A 17958-nucleotide genomic window follows, 5' to 3' on the forward strand; every position below is an offset into this window, starting at 1 on the left:
TGTCAATATGCCTTGTCTTGGCTAATCCTTATTGTTTTATTTCACTGTAGAGCCTTCAGTCCCACTTACCTTGCCTTAGCTTTTTGTCCCACCCTCCACACACGTAGAGACGAAACCTCTCTCATCGTCACTCAACGCTTAGGTTTACCTCCACTGTACCCACATCCTACCGTACCCTTGTCTGTACATTATGCCTTGAATCTATTCTACCACGCCCCGAAATCTGCTCCTTTTATTCTCTGTTCCCAACGTACTCGACAACCAGTTCTTATAGCCATACCCTTATCCTACTCCTCCTCTGTTCCTCTGGTGATGTAGAGGTTAACCCAGGCACTGTAGATCCCAGTACCACACCTATTCCCCAGGCGCTATCATTTGTTGACTTCTGTAACCGTAAAAGCTTTGGTTTCATGCAACATCAGAAGCCTCCTCCCTAAGTTTGTTTGCACACTCCGCCAACTCTGATGTCCTAGCCGTGTCTGAATCCTGGCTTAAGAAGGCCTCAAAAAATTATGAAATGTTCATCCCAAACTACAATATTTTCCGCCAAGATAGAACTGCCGCGGGGGCGGGGGCGCAATCTACTACAGAGACAGCCTGCAGAGTTCTGTCATGCTATCCAGGTCTGTGCCCAAACAGTTTGAGCTTCTACTTCTAAAAATCCACCTTTCCAGAAATAAGTCTCTCACTGTTACCGCTTGCTGTAGACCCCCCTCAGCCTCCAGTTGTGCCCTGGACTCCATATGCAAATTGATTGCCCCTCATTTATCTTCAGAGTTCGTACTGTTAGGTGACCTAAACTGGGATATTCTTAACACCCAGGCCGCCCTACAATCTAAGCTAGATACCCTCAATCTCACACAAATTAGCAAGGAACCTACCAGGTACAACCCCAAATCCGTAAACACGAGGCACCCTCATATATATCATCCTGATCAACATGCCCTCTAAATACACCTCTGCTGTCTTCAACCAGGATCTCAGCGATCACTGCCTCATTGCCTGCGTCCGTAATGGGTCCGCTGTCAAACGACCACCCCTCATCACTGTCAAATGCTCCCTAAAACACTTCGGGTAGTAGGCCTTTTTAATCGACCTGGCCCTGGTATCCTGGAAGGATACTGACCTCATCCCGTCAGTAGAGGATGCCTGGTTATTCTTTAAATGTGATTTCCTCACCATCTTAACCTGTCTAGGACAGAAACGGAACCCCTCGCCAACAGCCAATGAAATTGCAGGGCGCCAAATACAAATCAACAGAAATCTCATAAATCAAATTTCACCATTTTAATGATCAAATTCTCGTTAATCCAGCCACAGTGTCTTGATTTAAAAAAATGTTTTACAGCGAAAGCTCCACAAACTATTATGTTAGGTCACCACCAAGCCGCAGAAACACCCAGCCATTTTTCCAGCCAAAGAGAGGAGTCACGAAAAGCACAAATGGAGATAAAATGAATCACTAACCTTTGATGATCTTCATCAGATGGCACTTATAGGACTTCATGTTACACAATACATGTATGTTTTGTTCGATAAAGTGCATATTTATATCCAAAAATCGTATTTTACATTGGTATGTTATGTTCAGTAGTTCAGAAACATGCTATGATTTTGCAGAGAGCCACATGAATTCACAGAAATACTCATTATAAATTTCGATGCAAATTCAAGTTTTATGCATGGAACTTTAGATACACTTCTCCTTAACTTTGGGATAGGGGGCAGCATTTTCACTTTTGGATGAATAGCGTGCCCAGAGTGAATGGCCTCTTACTCAGTCCCAGATGCTAATAAATTAATATTATTATTAGTATTAAATAGAAAACACTGAAGTTTCTAAAACTGTTTGAATGATGTCTGTGAGTATAACAGAACTCATATGGCAGGCAAAAACCTGAGAAAAAATCCAACCAGGAAGTGGGAAATCTGAGGTTTGTCGTTTTTTAACTCAGCCCCTATCGAATTCACAGTGGGACATGGGTTATTTTGCACTTCCTAAGGCTTCCACTAGATGTCAACTGTCTTTAGAACGTTTCAGGCTTCTACTGTGAAGTGGGAGCGAATGAGAGCTGTTTGACTAAGGGGTCTGGCAGCAGCCTCGTTCTCAGTCACGCGCATTTCACATGAGAGGTATCTCTTGTTCCATTGCTTTTCTACAGACAATGGAATTCTCCGGTTGGAACATTATTGAACATTTATGATAAAAACATCCTAAAGATTTATTCTATACTTAGTTTGACAAGTTTCTTCGACCTGTTATATAACTTTTTGAACTTTTCGTCCGACTGGACCTGAACACGCTTTTGGCTTTGTTTACCAAACACCCTAACAAAAGAACCTATATAGACATAAATTATGGACATTATCGAACAAAACAAACATTTATTGTGGAACTGCGAGTGCATTCTGATGAAGATCATCAAAGGTAAGTGAATATTTATAATGCTATTTATGACTAATGTTTACTGAGCAACATGGCGGATATTTCTATTGGCTAGTTTGGGCTCTACCGTACCCTTGTTTTTTTATTTTTTTTTATCTGACACAGCGGTTGCATTAAATAAGCATGCCCCTTCAAAAAATGTAGAACTAAGAGCAGATATAGCCCTTGGTTCACTCCAGACTTGACTGCCCTTGACCAGCACAAAAACATCCTGTGGTGTACTGCATTAGCATCGAATAGCCCCCGTGATATGCAACTTTTCAGGGAAGTTAGGAACCAATATACACATGCAGTTGGAAAGCAAAGGCTAGCTTTTTCAAAGATAAATTTGCATCCTGTAGCATGAATTCCCAAACGTTCTGGGACACTGTAAAATCCATGTAGAATAAGAGCACCTCCTCCCAGCTGCCCACTGCACCGAGGCTAGGAAATACTGTCACCACTGATAAATCCACGATAATCAAGAATTTCAATAATTATTTTTCTACGGCTGGCCTTGCTTTCCACCTGGCTACCCCGACCACGGCCAACAGCTCTGCACCCCCCGCAGCAAATTGCCCAAGCCCCCCCGCTTCTGCTTCACCCAAATCCAGATAGCTGATCGTCTGAAAGAGCTGCAAATTCTGGACCCCTACAAATCAGCCGGGCTAGACAATCTGTACCCTCTCTTTCTAAAAGTATCTGTCGCAATTGTTGCAAACCCTATTGCTAGCCTGTTCAACCTCTTTCATATCGTCTGCGTTCCCTAAAGATTGGAAAGTTGCCGCGGTCATCCCCTCTTCAAATGGGGAGACACTCCAGACACAAATTATTACAGACCTATATCCATCCTGCCCTGCCTTTCTAAAGTCTTCGAAAGCCAAGTTAATAAACAGATCACCGACCATTTCGAATCCCACCGTACCTTTTCCGCTATGCAATCTGGTTTCCGAGTTGGCCATGGGTGCACCTCAGCCATGCCCAAGGTCCTAAACAATATCATAACTACCATGGATAAAAGACAGTACTGTGCAGCTGTCTTCATCGACCTGGCCAAGGCTTTCGACTCTGTCAATCACCGCATTCTTATTCTCAAGTGACTGCCTCACCAACTACTTGTCAGAGTTAAGTGTGTCAAATCAGAGGGCCTGTTGTCTGGACCTCTGGCAGCCTCTATGGGGATGCCACAGGGTTTAATTCTCTGGGCGACTTTTTCTCTGTATATATCAATGATGTCGCTGTTGCTGCTGGTGATTCTCTGATCCACCTTTACGCAGACAACACCATCATGTATACTTCTGGCCCTTCTTTGGACACTGTGTTAACAAACCTCCAGATGAGATTCAACGCCATACAACTGCTCTTAAATGCTAGTAAAACTAAATATTTGCTTTTCAACCGATCACTGCCCGCACCTGCCCGACTAGCATCACTACTTTGGACGGTTCTGACTTAGAATATGTGGACAACTACAAATACCTTGGTGTCTGGTTAGACTATAAACTCTCCTTCCAGACTCACATTAAGCATCTCCAATCCAAAACTCAATCTAGAATCAGCTTCCTATTTTGCTACAAAGCCTCCTTCACTCATGCTGCCAAACATACCCCCGTAAAACTGACTATCCTGCCGATCCTTGACTTCGGTGATGTCATTTACACAATAGACTCCAACACTCTACTCAGCAAATTGGATGCAGTCTATCACAGTGCCATCCGTTTTGTCACCAAAGCCCCATTTACTACCTCCCACTGTGACCTGTATGCTCTCGTTGGCTGGCCCTCGCTTCATATTCGTCGCCAAACCCACTGGCTCCAGGTCATATATAAATAAGTCTTTCCTAGGTAAAGCCCCACCTTATCTCAACTCACTGGTCACCAGAGCAAGACCCACCGTGGCGCACGCTCCAGCAGGTATATTTCGCTGGTCATCCCCAAAGCCAACTCCTCTTTTGGCCGCCTTTCCTTCCAATTCTCTGACTGGAACGAATTGCAAAAATCACTGAAGCTGGAGTCTTATATCTCCCTCACTAACTTTAAGCATCAGCTGTCAGAGCAGCTTACCGATCACTGTACCAGTACACAGCCCATCTGTAAATAGCCCACCCAACTACCTAATTCCCCAAATTATTTATTTTTTCTCTTTTTGCACCCCAGTATCTCTACTTGCACATCATCATCTGTACATCTATCACTACAGTGTTAATGCAAATTGTAATTATTTCGCTACTATGGCCTATTTATTGCCTTACCTCCCTAATCTTACTACATTTGCACACACTGTATATAGATTTTTCTATTGTGGTTTGTTTCAATTGTGTTATTGACTGTACATTTGTTTATCCCATGTGTTAATATTAATAATCAATTGTTTTTAGCTCGTACATGTTTACATCGACTTAGTACTGGTACTCCCTGTATATAGACAAGTTATTACCTCGTAACACCTGCACATTGACTTAGTACGGGTACTCCCTGTATATAGACAAGTTATTACCTCGTAACACCTGCACATTGACTTAGTACTGGTACTCCCTGTATATAGACAAGTTATTACCTCGTAACACCTGCACATTGACTTAGTACGGGTACTCCCTGTATATAGACAAGTTATTACCTCGTAACACCTGCACATTGACTTAGTACTGGTTCTCCCTGTATATAGACAAGTTATTACCTCGTAACACCTGCACATTGACTTAGTACTGGTACTCCCTGTATATAGACAAGTTATTACCTCGTAACACCTGCACATTGACTTAGTACTGGTTCTCCCTGTATATAGACAAGTTATTACCTCGTAACACCTGCACATTGACTTAGTACTGGTTCTCCCTGTATATAGACAAGTTATTACCTCGTAACACCTGCACATTGACTTAGTACTGGTACTCCCTGTATATAGACAAGTTATTACCTCGTAACACCTGCACATTGACTTAGTACTGGTACTCCCTGTATATAGACAAGTTATTACCTCGTAACACCTGCACATTGACTTAGTACTGGTACTCCCTGTATATAGACAAGTTATTACCTCGTAACACCTGCACATTGACTCTGTACTGGTAACTGGTAATCCAAAATCCCCAGTTTTCTAGAAAACACGTCTGGAAGTTTCCTGGAATAAGCAGGAAATCCAGAATCCTCCAACCAGGATTTCTGATATGGCAACCCTAGTTAAGGGCTTCCCTAACTCTGTTTTATTCCTCTCCACTATCCCTCAGGGCCTGTTCCGGAACTTCAACGATGCCTTCCTGCCCCTGTTGAAACCACACATGGAGCGTCTGGTGGCCGACACACATGAGAGCAAACAGCGCTGTGTAGCAGAGATCACCTCTGGACTGATCAGAGGCAGCAAGCACTGGAGCTATGGCAAGGTAGGGGAGAGGAAAGAACACACTGGAGCTATGGCAAGGTAGGGGAGAGGAAGGAACACACTGGAGCTATGGCAAGGTAGGGGAGAGGAAGGAATACACTGGAGCTATGGCAAGGTAGGGGAGAGGAAGGAACACACTGGACCTATGGCAAGGTAGGGGAGAGGAAGGAACACACTGGAGCTATGGCAAGGTAGGGGAGAGGAAGGAATACACTGGAGCTATGGCAAGGTAGGGGAGAGGAAGGAACACACTGGACCTATGGCAAGGTAGGGGAGAGGAAGGAACACACTGGAGCTATGGCAAGGTAGGGGAGAGGAAGGAATACACTGGAGCTATGGCAAGGTAGGGGAGAGGAAGGAACACACTGGACCTATGGCAAGGTAGGGGAGAGGAAGGAACACACTGGAGCTATGGCAAGGTAGGGGAGAGGAAGGAACACACTGGAGCTATGGCAAGGTAGGGGAGAGGAAAGAACACACTGGAGCTATGGCAAGGTAGGGGAGAGGAAGGAATACACTGGAGCTATGGCAAGGTAGGGGAGAGGAAGGAACACACTGGACCTATGGCAAGGTAGGGGAGAGGAAGGAACACACTGGACCAAGGTATGGCTATGGCAGGTAGGGGAGAGGAAGGAACACACTGGAGCTATGGCAAGGTAGGGGAGAGGAAGGAACACACTGGAGCTATGGCAAGGTAGGGGAGAGGAAGGAACACACTGGAGCTATGGCAAGGTAGGGGAGAGGAAGGAATACACTGGAGCTATGGCAAGGTAGGGAGAGGAAGGAACACACTGGAGCTATGGCAAGGTAGGGGAGAGGAAGGAACACACTGGAGCTATGGCAAGGTAGGGAGAGGAAAGAACACACTGGAGCTATGGCAAGGTAGGGGAGAGGAAGGAACACACTGGAGCTATGGCAAGGTAGGGGAGAGGAAGGAACACACTGGAGCTATGGCAAGGTAGGGGAGAGGAAAGAACACACTGGAGCTATGGCAAGGTAGGGGAGAGGAACACACTGGAGCTATGGCAAGGTAGGGGAGGGAAGGAATACACTGGAGCTATGGCAAGGTAGGGGAGAGGAAGGAACACACTGGACCTATGGCAAGGTAGGGGAGAGGAAGGAACACACTGGAGCTATGGCAAGGTAGGGGAGAGGAAAGAACACACTGGAGCTATGGCAAGGTAGGGGAGAGGAAGGAACACACTGGAGCTATGGCAAGGTAGGGGAGAGGAAGGAACACACTGGAGCTATGGCAAGGTAGGGGAGAGGAAAGAACACACTGGAGCTATGGCAAGGTAGGGGAGAGGAAAGAACACACTGGAGCTATGGCAAGGTAGGGGAGAGGAAGGAATACACTGGACCTATGGCAAGGTAGGGGAGAGGAAAGAACACACTGGAGCTATGGCAAGGTAGGGGAGAGGAAGGAACACACTGGAGCTATGGCAAGGTAGGGGAGAGGAAGGAACACACTGGAGCTATGGCAAGGTAGGGGAGAGAGACATACGCTGTGGTCACACCATGCTTATAATCAGTACTGCCGGTCCTCGTTGCAAATAAGCATTTGTTCTTAACTGACTTACCTAGATAAATAAAAGTTGAATATTTGTTAAGTCCTTGACCTTTGACCTATGTTCCCCTCCCAGGTGGAGAGTCTGTGGGAGCTGCTGTGTCCTCTGATCCGTACAGCTCTGAACAACATCACTGTAGAAACATACGCTGACTGGGGCACCTGCATCGCCACAGCCTGTGTAAGCTGCTAGCCCTCCCATCCCTCTCATTCAGCAGTCCATTTCTTTCAGGTTCTTTCTCAATTGGTAGTTCCTCTAGTCCCAAATGCATCATCTCTCCTTGTTTCCTTCCCTGCTTCCATGCTGTTGACATTTGACCTTGTTATTGTACAGGAGAACAGATGTTGACTTTAGGTTGGTTGTGTTGTACAGGAGAGCAGAGACCCCAGGAAACTCCACTGGTTGTTTGAAATGCTGATGGAATCTCCAGTCAACGGGGAGGGGGGATCCTTCGTAGATGCCTGGTAAGGAAACACTTTGCCTCCTTTAATTCTCATCCTATTAGTGTCTTGGTGTTTCTGTGGACGGGTGTATTTATTCTGCTCCATATGTGCCCAGATGACTAGTCCTGCATGGAAGAGATGAGCTGTGTTCGAATACTCGTACTACCTTTACTTTTTGTGATGTAAATTGAGTGTGTAGTATGCTTATTGGCCATAGTATGGATATAGTTGGTGTGCCAAAAGTTCCCGGATGTCGTACTAAATTCGCCAAAATATGAAGTATACAAGCAGTGGACACTATTTCCGTGATTTGAGAGCACAATACAATGAATACAATCATAATAATAATAATACAATTCTTCAGAGAATGGGCGTGGCTTCACAACGGTTTCAGATTTCAAGAAAATGGCGGCGAATATGCAGCCGATTTGAGCCGAAGTCCGACTAGAGCAGATACAATTTCATTGCTTTAACTAATTATGACAAATGTTAAGATATTTTGAGCAATGTAATAAAATAATGACTTTTCAAATAAGTTACGCTGACTGACAATTTGTTAGCTGCGCTTTCCTTACGAACCACAAGAAGTCGTAAAAAGTCTAGCTAGTCATTTGTTATGCTAACAAGCTAGCAAGAGGTTGCATAGCAACAGCATCAACTTCCGGTAGACAGGCGAAGTACGCTCAACTGAAAGGATACCGTTCGTTTACAGTATGCTAAAATGAACTAATAGTATGTAGTGTATATACCCATTAAGTATGTAGTAAACAGTATGTTAGTATGGGTATTCAAACACAGCTATGGAGTCTGGGTCGATGATGGTTTGTTTGTCTGTAAAATGTTTGTCTGTGAGTCAAGAATAATAATGAGTGCCTTGGTCCTCCTTTCTTTTTGATTATATTTTATTGTTCTCTCCTGTCCAGTCTTCTGTGTACTCTGCAGGGAGGCCTGACTTAGCGTTAGGTGTGTGTATAACTCTCCTCTCTCCTGTCCAGTCTTCTGTGTACTCTGCAGGGAGGCCTGACTTAGCGTTAGGGTTAGGTGTGTGTATAACTCTCCTCCCTCCTGTCCAGTCTTCTGTGTATTCTGCAGGGAGGCCTGACTTAGCGTTAGGGTTAGGTGTGTGTATAACTCCTCTCTCCTGTCCAGTCTTCTGTGTACTCTGCAGGGAGGCCTGACTTAGGGTTAGGTGTGTGTATAACTCCTCTCTCCTGTCCAGTCTTCTGTGTACTCTGCAGGGAGGCCTGACTTAGCGTTAGGGTTAGGTGTGTGTATAACTCTCCTCTCTCCTGTCCAGTCTTCTGTGTACTCTGCAGGGAGGCCTGACTTAGCGTTAGGGTTAGGTGTGTGTATAACTCTCCTCTCTCCTGTCCAGTCTTCTGTGTACTCTGCAGGGAGGCCTGACTTAGCGTTAGGGTTAGGTGTGTGTATAACTCTCCTCTCTCCTGTCCAATCATCTGTATATTCTGCAGGGAAGCCTGACTCAGCAGGAGGGTTAGGTGTGTGTGTGTATAACTCTCCTCTCCTGTCCAGTCTTCTTGTATATTCTGACAGGGGTTAAGCCTGAGTCTTCTGGCAGGAGGGTTAGGTGTTGGGTGTGTGTATAACTCCTCTCTCCTGTCCAGTCTTCTGTGTACTCTGCAGGGAGGCCTGACTTAGCGTTAGGGTTAGGTGTGTGTATAACTCCTCTCCTGTCCAGTCTTCTTGTACTCTAGGGAGGCCTGACTTAGCGTTAGGGTTAGGTGTGTGTATAACTCTCCTCTCTCCTGTCCAGTCTTCTGTGTATTCTGCAGGGAGGCCTGAGTCTTCAGCAGGAGGGTTAGGTTAGTGTGTGTATAACTCTCTCTCTCCTGTCCAGTCTTCTGTGTAACTCTCCCTGACTTACAGTTAGTTTGTATATTCTGTCAGTCTTCTGTGTAAGGGAGGCCTGACTTAGCGGGGTTAGGAGGGTTAGGTGTGTGTTAGGTGTGTGTATAACTCTCCTGTCTCAGTCCAGTCTTTGTATATTCTGCAGGGGTGCCTGACTCTGTGTATTCTGCAGGAGGGTTAGGTGTGTGTGTGTATAACTCTCCTGTACAGTCGTTTGTATATTCTGCAGGGAAGCCTGACTCGGCAGGAGGGTTAGGTGTGTGTGTGTATAACTCTCCTGTACAGTCGTTTGTATATTCTGCAGGGAAGCCTGACTCGGCAGGAGGGTTAGGTGTGTGTGTGTATAACTCTCCTGTACAGTCGTTTGTATATTCTGCAGGGAAGCCTGACTCGGCAGGAGGGTTAGGTGTGTGTGTGTATAACTCTCCTGTACAGTCGTTTGTATATTCTGCAGGGAAGCCTGACTCGGCAGGAGGGTTAGGTGTGTGTGTATAACTCTCCTGTACAGTCGTTTGTATATTCTGCAGGGAAGCCTGACTTGGCAGGAGGGTTAGGTGTGTGTGTGTATAACTCTCCTGTACAGTCGTTTGTATATTCTGCAGGGAAGCCTGACTCGGCAGGAGGGTTAGGTGTGTGTGTGTATAACTCTCCTGTACAGTCGTTTGTATATTCTGCAGGGAAGCCTGACTAAGCAGGAGGGTTAGGTGTGTGTATAACTCTCCTCCAGTCGTTTGTATATTCTGCCCTGACCCAGTTAGGTGTGTGTGTGTATAACTCTCCTGTACAGTGTGCTGCAGGGGGCCTGACTCAACAGGAGGGTTAGGAGGGTCTCTCCTGTACAGTGAGCGGCAGGAGGGTTAGGTGTGTGTGTGTATAACTCTCACAGACTGACTGCAGGAGGGTTAGGTGCCCAAACTCACACAGGTCTGTATAAGGGAAGCCTGACCGGAGCGTTAGGTGTGTGTGTGAAGGTAGGAGTCGTTTGTATATTCTGCGGGAAGCCTGACACAGGAGGGTTACACAAACATTTTCATTGCTGACCCTCTTGTCCATAGCTTACTGCCACTTACCACATCAGTCATAGTTCATTCAGCTAGGTATCTAACCACACGTCAGTCATAGTTCATTCAGCTAGGTATCTAACCACACATCAGTCATAGTTCATTCAGCTAGGTATCTAACCACACGTCAGTCATAGTTCATTCAGCTAGGTATCTAACCACACGTCAGTCATAGTTCATTCAGCTAGGTATCTAACCACACGTCAGTCATAGTTCATTCAGCTAGGTATCTAACCACACGTCAGTCATAGTTCATTCAGCTAGGTATCTAACCACACGTCAGTCATAGTTCATTCAGCTAGGTATCTAACCACACGTCAGTCATAGTTCATTCAGCTAGGTATCTAACCACACGTCAGTCATAGTTCATTCAGCTAGGTATCTAACCACACGTCAGTCATAGTTCATTCAGCTAGGTATCTAACCACACGTCAGTCATAGTTCATTCAGCTAGGTATCTAACCACACGTCAGTCATAGTTCATTCAGCTAGGTATCTAACCACACGTCAGTCATAGTTCATTCAGCTAGGTATCTAACCACACGTCAGTCATAGTTCATTCAGCTAGGTATCTAACCACACATCAGTCATAGTTCATTCAGCTAGGTATCTAACCACACGCCAGTCATAGTTCATTCAGCTAGGTATCTAACCACACGTCAGTCATAGTTCATTCAGCTAGGTATCTAACCACACGTCAGTCATAGTTCATTCAGCTAGGTCAGCTAGGTAACCACACGTCAGTCATAGTTCATTCAGCTAGGTATCTAACCACACGTCAGTCATAGTTCATTCAGCTAGGTATCTAACCACACGTCAGTCATAGTTCATTCAGCTAGGTATCTAACCACACGTCAGTCATAGTTCATTCAGCTAGGTATCTAACCACACGTCAGTCATAGTTCATTCAGCTAGGTATCTAACCACACATCAGTCATAGTTCATTCAGCTAGGTATCTAACCACACGTCAGTCATAGTTCATTCAGCTAGGTATCTAACCACACGTCAGTCATAGTTCATTCAGCTAGGTATCTAACCACACGTCAGTCATAGTTCATTCAGCTAGGTATCTAACCACACGTCAGTCATAGTTCATTCAGCTAGGTATCTAACCACACGTCAGTCATAGTTCATTCAGCTAGGTATCTAACCACACGTCAGTCATAGTTCATTCAGCTAGGTATCTAACCACACATCAGTCATAGTAGGTAAATATTTGTCCATAACTTTTCAAACAGGTTGGCAAAGAGATCACCTTATGTTTTTTATTTATTTATGTTAAACCAGGTAGAATTGTTGATTTTATCATTCATGAGAGTACTGAAAGAGGTAGAGACCAGCAAACTGTCGAAAAAGAGGAATACATCAAAAATGTTGGCCTAAATGCAAAAATCTAGATTCATGAATTAACTAAACTAAAGGTGTTAATCTCCCTCTGCCTCCTCTTTCGCTCTCTTTCCTCTCTCTTCTCCAGCGTCCTCACCTACATCTTCATGATAGACGTCAACCTGCCGTACACCCAGCCCACGGCCTCGCCCCACATCAAGGAGTTCACAGAGCGCATACTGCTGCGCCTCAAACCCCTGACGGAGGGGGACGAGGAGATCCAGAACCACGTGGTAGAGGAGAACGATGTGGGGGAGCAGGATGAGAGGACACAGGCCATCAAACTACTGAAGACAGGTACGACCCCTAACCCATCAAACTACTGAAAACGGGTACGATCCGTAACCCATCAAACTACTGAAGACAGGTATGACCCCTAACCCATCAAACACTGAAAACAGGTATGACCCCTAACCCATCAAACTACTGAAAACAGGTACGACCCCTAACCCATCAAACTACTGAAAACAGGTACGACCCCTAACCCATCAAACTACTGAAAAAAGGTACGACCCCTAACCCATCAAACTACTGAAAACGGGTACGACCCCTAACCCATCAAACTACTGAAAACGGGTACGACCCCTAACCCATCAAACTACAAAAGGCCGGTACGACCCCTAACCCATCAAACTACAAAAAGCCGGTACGACCCATTTACATTTTACATTTAAGTCATTTAGCAGACGCTCTTATCCAGAGCGACTTACAAATTGGTGCGTTCACCTTATGACATCCAGTGGAACAGCCACTTTACAATAGTGCATCTAAATCTTTTAAGGGGGGGGTGAGAAGGATTACTTTATCCTATCCTAGGTATTCCTTAAAGAGGTGGGGTTTCAGGTGTCTCCGGAAGGTGGTGATTGACTCCGCTGTCCTGGCGTCATGAGGGAGTTTGTTCCACCATTGGGGGGCCAGAGCAGCGAACAGTTTTGACTGGGCTGAGCGGGAACTGTACTTCCTCAGTGGTAGGGAGGCGAGCAGGCCAGAGGTGGATGAACGCAGTGCCCTTGTTTGGGTGTAGGGCCTGATCAGAGCCTGGCGGTACTGAGGTGCCGTTCCCCTCACAGCTCCGTAGGCAAGCACCATGGTCTTGTAGCGGATGCGAGCTTCAACTGGAAGCCAGTGGAGGGAGCGGAGGAGCGGGGTGACGTGAGAGAACTTGGGAAGGTTGAACACCAGACGGGCTGCAGCGTTCTGGATGAGTTGTAGGGGTTTAATTGCACAGGCAGGGAGCCCAGCCAACAGCGAGTTGCAGTAATCCAGACGGGAGATGACAAGTGCCTGGATTAGGACCTGCGCCGCTTCCTGTGTGAGGCAGGGTCATACTCTGCAGATGTTGTAGAGCATGAACCTACAGGAACGGGCCACCGCCTTGATGTTAGTTGAGAACGACAGGGTGTTGTCCAGGATCACGCCAAGGTTCTTAGCGCTCTGGGAGGAGGACACAATGGAGTTGTCAACCGTGATGGCGAGATCATGGAACGGGCAGTCCTTCCCGGGAGGAAGAGCAGCTCCGTCTTGCCGAGGTTCAGCTTGAGGTGGTGATCCGTCATCCACACTGATATGTCTGCCAGACATGCAGAGATGCGATTCGCCACCTGGTCATCAGAAGGGGGAAAGGAGAAGATTAATTGTGTGTCGTCTGCATAGCAATGATAGGAGAGACCATGTGAGGTTATGACAGAGCCAAGTGACTTGGTGTATAACGAGAATAGGAGAGGGCCTAGAACAGAGCCCTGGGGGACGCCAGTGGTGAGAGCGCGTGGTGAGGAGACAGATTCTCGCCACGCCACCTGGTAGGAGCGACCTGTCAGGTAGGACGCAATCCAAGCGTGGGCCGCGCCGGAGATGCCCAACTCGGAGAGGGTGGAGAGGAGGATCTGATGGTTCACAGTATCGAAGGCAGCCGATAGGTCTAGAAGGATGAGAGCAGAGGAGAGAGAGTTAGCTTTAGCAGTGCGGAGCGCCTCCGTGATACAGAGAAGAGCAGTCTCGGTTGAATGACTAGTCTTGAAACCTGACTGATTTGGATCAAGAAGGTCATTCTGAGAGAGATAGCGGGAGAGCTGGCCAAGGACGGCACGTTCAAGAGTTTTGGAGAGAAAAGAAAGAAGGGATACTGGTCTGTAGTTGTTGACATCGGAGGGATCGAGTGTAGGTTTTTTCAGAAGGGGTGCAACTCTCGCTCTCTTGAAGACGGAAGGGACGTAGCCAGCGGTCAGGGATGAGTTGATGAGCGAGGTGAGGTAAGGGAGAAGGTCTCCGGAAATGGTCTGGAGAAGAGAGGAGGGGATAGGGTCAAGCGGGCAGGTTGTTGGGCGGCCGGCCGTCACAAGACGCGAGATTTCATCTGGAGAGAGAGGGGAGAAAGAGGTCAGAGCACAGGGTAGGGCAGTGTAAGCAGAACCAGCGGTGTCGTTTTACTTAGCAAACGAGGATCGGATGTCGTCGACCTTCTTTTCAAAATGGTTGACGAAGTCATCTGCAGAGAGGAGGAGGGGGGGGGTGGAGGATTCAGGAGGGAGGAGAAGGTGGCAAAGAGCTTCCTAGGGTTAGAGGCAGATGCTTGGAATTTAGAGTGGTAGAAAGTGGCTTTAGCAGCAGAGACAGAAGAGGAAAATGTAGAGAGGAGGGAGTGAAAGGATGCCAGGTCCGCAGGGAGGCGAGTTTTCCTCCATTTCCGCTCGGCTGCCCGGAGCCCTGTTCTGTGAGCTCGCAATGAGTCGTCGAGCCACGGAGCGGGAGGGGAGGACCGAGCCGGCCTGGAGGATAGGGGACATAGAGAGTCAAGGGATGCAGAAAGGGAGGAGAGGAGGGTTGAGGAGGCAGAATCAGGAGATAGGTTGGAGAAGGTTTGAGCAGAGGGAAGAGATGATAGGATGGAAGAGGAGAGAGTAGCGGGGAGAGAGAGCGAAGGTTGGGACGGCGCGATACCATCCGAGTAGGGGCAGTGTGGGAAGTGTTGGATGAGAGCGAGAGGGAAAAGGATACAAGGTAGTGGTCGGAGACTTGGAGGGGAGTTGCAATGAGGTTAGTGGAAGAACAGCATCTAGTAAAGATGAGGTCGAGCGTATTGCCTGCCTTGTGAGTAGGGGGAAGGTGAGAGGGTGAGGTCAAAAGAGGAGAGGAGTGGAAAGAAGGAGGCAGAGAGGAATGAGTCAAAGGTAGACGTGGGGAGGTTAAAGTCGCCCAGAACTGAGAGAGGTGAGCCGTCCTCAGGAAAGGAGCTTATCAAGGCATCAAGCTCATTGATGAACTCTCCCAGGGAACCTGGAGGGCGATAAATGATAAGGATGTTAAGCTTGAAAGGGCTGGTAACTGTGACAGCATGGAATTCAAAGGAGGCGATAGACAGATGGGTAAGGGGAGAAAGAGAGAATGACCACTTGGGAGAGATGAGGATCCCGGTGCCACCACCCCGCTGACCAGAAGCTCTCGGGGTGTGCGAGAACACGTGGGCGGACGAAGAGAGAACAGTAGGAGTAGCAGTGTTATCTGTGGTGACCCCTAACCCATCAAACTACAAAAGGCCGGTACGACCCCTAATCCAGGCCATCAAACTACTAAAGACCAGTATGACCCCTAACCCAGGTATGACCCCTAACCCAGTCCGTCAAACTACTGAAGACAGGTCAGGGATAGAGTTGATGGAGTTAATAAACCCAGGTGTAAAGCCAAGAGAGAAGAGTCCTGGCTCACTGGATCACTGCACGATGCAGATTTCAGTAATTCAATGTGCCAAACGTTTAGTTATGAAGACCTTCGTCAGAGCATACGATGTAAAAAGGTTATGTATGTGTTTCCAGTACTCAAGTGGCTGATGGCCAGTGCTGGACGCTCCTTCTCCACGGCCGTTCCAGAGCAGCTCCAGTTGCTACCCCTGCTGTTCAAGGTAGGTGGGTCAAGGAAGGAAGAAACCTTGAGAGGAACCAGACTGATGGGAGGTCTATCATCCTCTGGCTGAATGCTAACAACCCTCATCTGTCTCCTCTTGTAGATCGCTCCGGTGGAGAATGATGACAGTTATGATGAGCTGAAGAGGGATGCAAAGACCTGTCTGTCTCTGATGTCCCAGGGACTACTCTACACAGAGCAGATACCACTGGTCCTGCTGGCCCTGCAAGAGGTGTGTACACACACACACAAAAACAGGCCAGACTCATCTACAACCACTTTCTCCATTCACTGCAATCTCCAAAGAGAAAAGGGTTAAAAAACATGTCAAGACTCTGGTTCTAACAACTCTCTGAGCCTCTGCAAAATGTTTGTTAGAAGTTACTGTAAGGTTTGTGGTACACGCTGGATGGTGTTCTCTTGGGACTATGTTACAGTAGTTTGTGGTACACGCTGGATGGTGTTCTCTTGGGATTATGTTACAGTAGTTTGTGGTACACGCTGGATGGTGTTCTCTTGGGATTATGTTACTGTAGTTTGTGGTACACGCTGGATGGTGTTCTCTTGGGATTATGTTATAGTAGTTTGTGGTACATGCTGGATGGTGTTCTCTTGGGATTATGTTACTGTAGTTTGTGGTACACGCTGGATGGTGTTCTCTTGGGATTATGTTACTGTAGTTTGTGGTACACGCTGGATGGTGTTCTCTTGGGATTATGTTACAGTAGTTTGTGGTACATGCTGGATGGTGTTCTCTTGTGATTATGTTACTGTAGTTGGTGGTACACGCTGGATGGTGTTCTCTTGGGATTATGTTACAGTAGTTTGTGGTACATGCTGGATGGTGTTCTCTTGGGATTATGTTACAGTAGTTTGTGGTACACGCTGGATGGTGTTCTCTTGGGATTATGTTACAGTAGTTTGTGGTACACGCTGGATGGTGTTACTGTAGTTTGTGGCACACGCTGGATGGTGTTACAGTAGTTTGTGGCACACGCTGGATGGTGTTCTCTTGGGATTATGTTACAGTAGTTTGTGGTACACGCTGGATGGTGTTCTCTTGGGACTATGTTACAGTAGTTTGTGGTACACGCTGGATGGTGCTCTCTTGGGACTATGTTACAGTAGTTTGTGGTACACGCTGGATGGTGTTCTCTTGGGATTATGTTACTGTAGTTTGTGGTACACGCTGGATGGTGTTCTCTTGGGACTATGTTACAGTAGTTTGTGGTACACGCTGGATGGTGTTCTCTTTGGATTATGTTACTGTAGTTTGTGGTACACGCTGGATGGTGTTCTCTTGGGATTATGTTACTGTAGTTTGTGGTACACGCTGGATGGTGTTCTCTTGGGATTATGTTACTGTAGTTTGTGGTACACGCTGGATGGTGTTACTGTAGTTTGTGGTACACGCTGGATGGTGTTCTCTTGGGATTATGTTACAGTAGTTTGTGGTACACGCTGGATGGTGTTCTCTTGGGATTATGTTACTGTAGTTTGTGGTACACGCTGGATGGTGTTCTCTTGGGACTATGTTACAGTAGTTTGTGGTACACGCTGGATGGTGTTCTCTTTGGATTATGTTACTGTAGTTTGTGGTACACGCTGGATGGTGTTCTCTTGGGATTATGTTACTGTAGTTTGTGGTACACGCTGGATGGTGTTACTTTAGTTTGTGGTACACGCTGGATGGTGTTCTCTTGGGATTATGTTACTGTAGTTTGTGGTACACGCTGGATGGTGTTCTCTTGGGACTATGTTACAGTAGTTTGTGGTACATGCTGGATGGTGTTACTGTAGTTTGTGGTACACGCTGGATGGTGTTCTCTTGGGACTATGTTACAGTAGTTTGTGGTACACGCTGGATGGTGTTTTCTTGGGATTATGTTACTGTAGTTTGTGGTACACGCTGGATGGTGTTCTCTTGGGA

The 17958-nt window shown here is 46.7% G+C and overlaps 1 protein-coding gene across 1 annotated transcript in view; it reads left to right on the plus strand.

Annotated features, from left to right (window-relative positions):
* LOC115124774 (proteasome activator complex subunit 4B-like) overlaps window positions 1–17958 on the plus strand; it is a 94941-nt gene that overhangs the window by 63869 nt on the left and 13114 nt on the right. The window contains 7 exon segments of the mRNA XM_065013212.1: window positions 5652–5804; window positions 7447–7551; window positions 7744–7835; window positions 9894–9939; window positions 12143–12428; window positions 15941–16026; window positions 16132–16260. Of these exon segments, the coding sequence (XP_064869284.1) occupies window positions 5652–5804; window positions 7447–7551; window positions 7744–7835; window positions 9894–9939; window positions 12143–12428; window positions 15941–16026; window positions 16132–16260 (897 nt within the window).

This window comes from Oncorhynchus nerka, linkage group LG28, assembly GCF_034236695.1.
Source record: "Oncorhynchus nerka isolate Pitt River linkage group LG28, Oner_Uvic_2.0, whole genome shotgun sequence".
Taxonomy (NCBI): Eukaryota; Metazoa; Chordata; class Actinopteri; order Salmoniformes; family Salmonidae; genus Oncorhynchus; species Oncorhynchus nerka.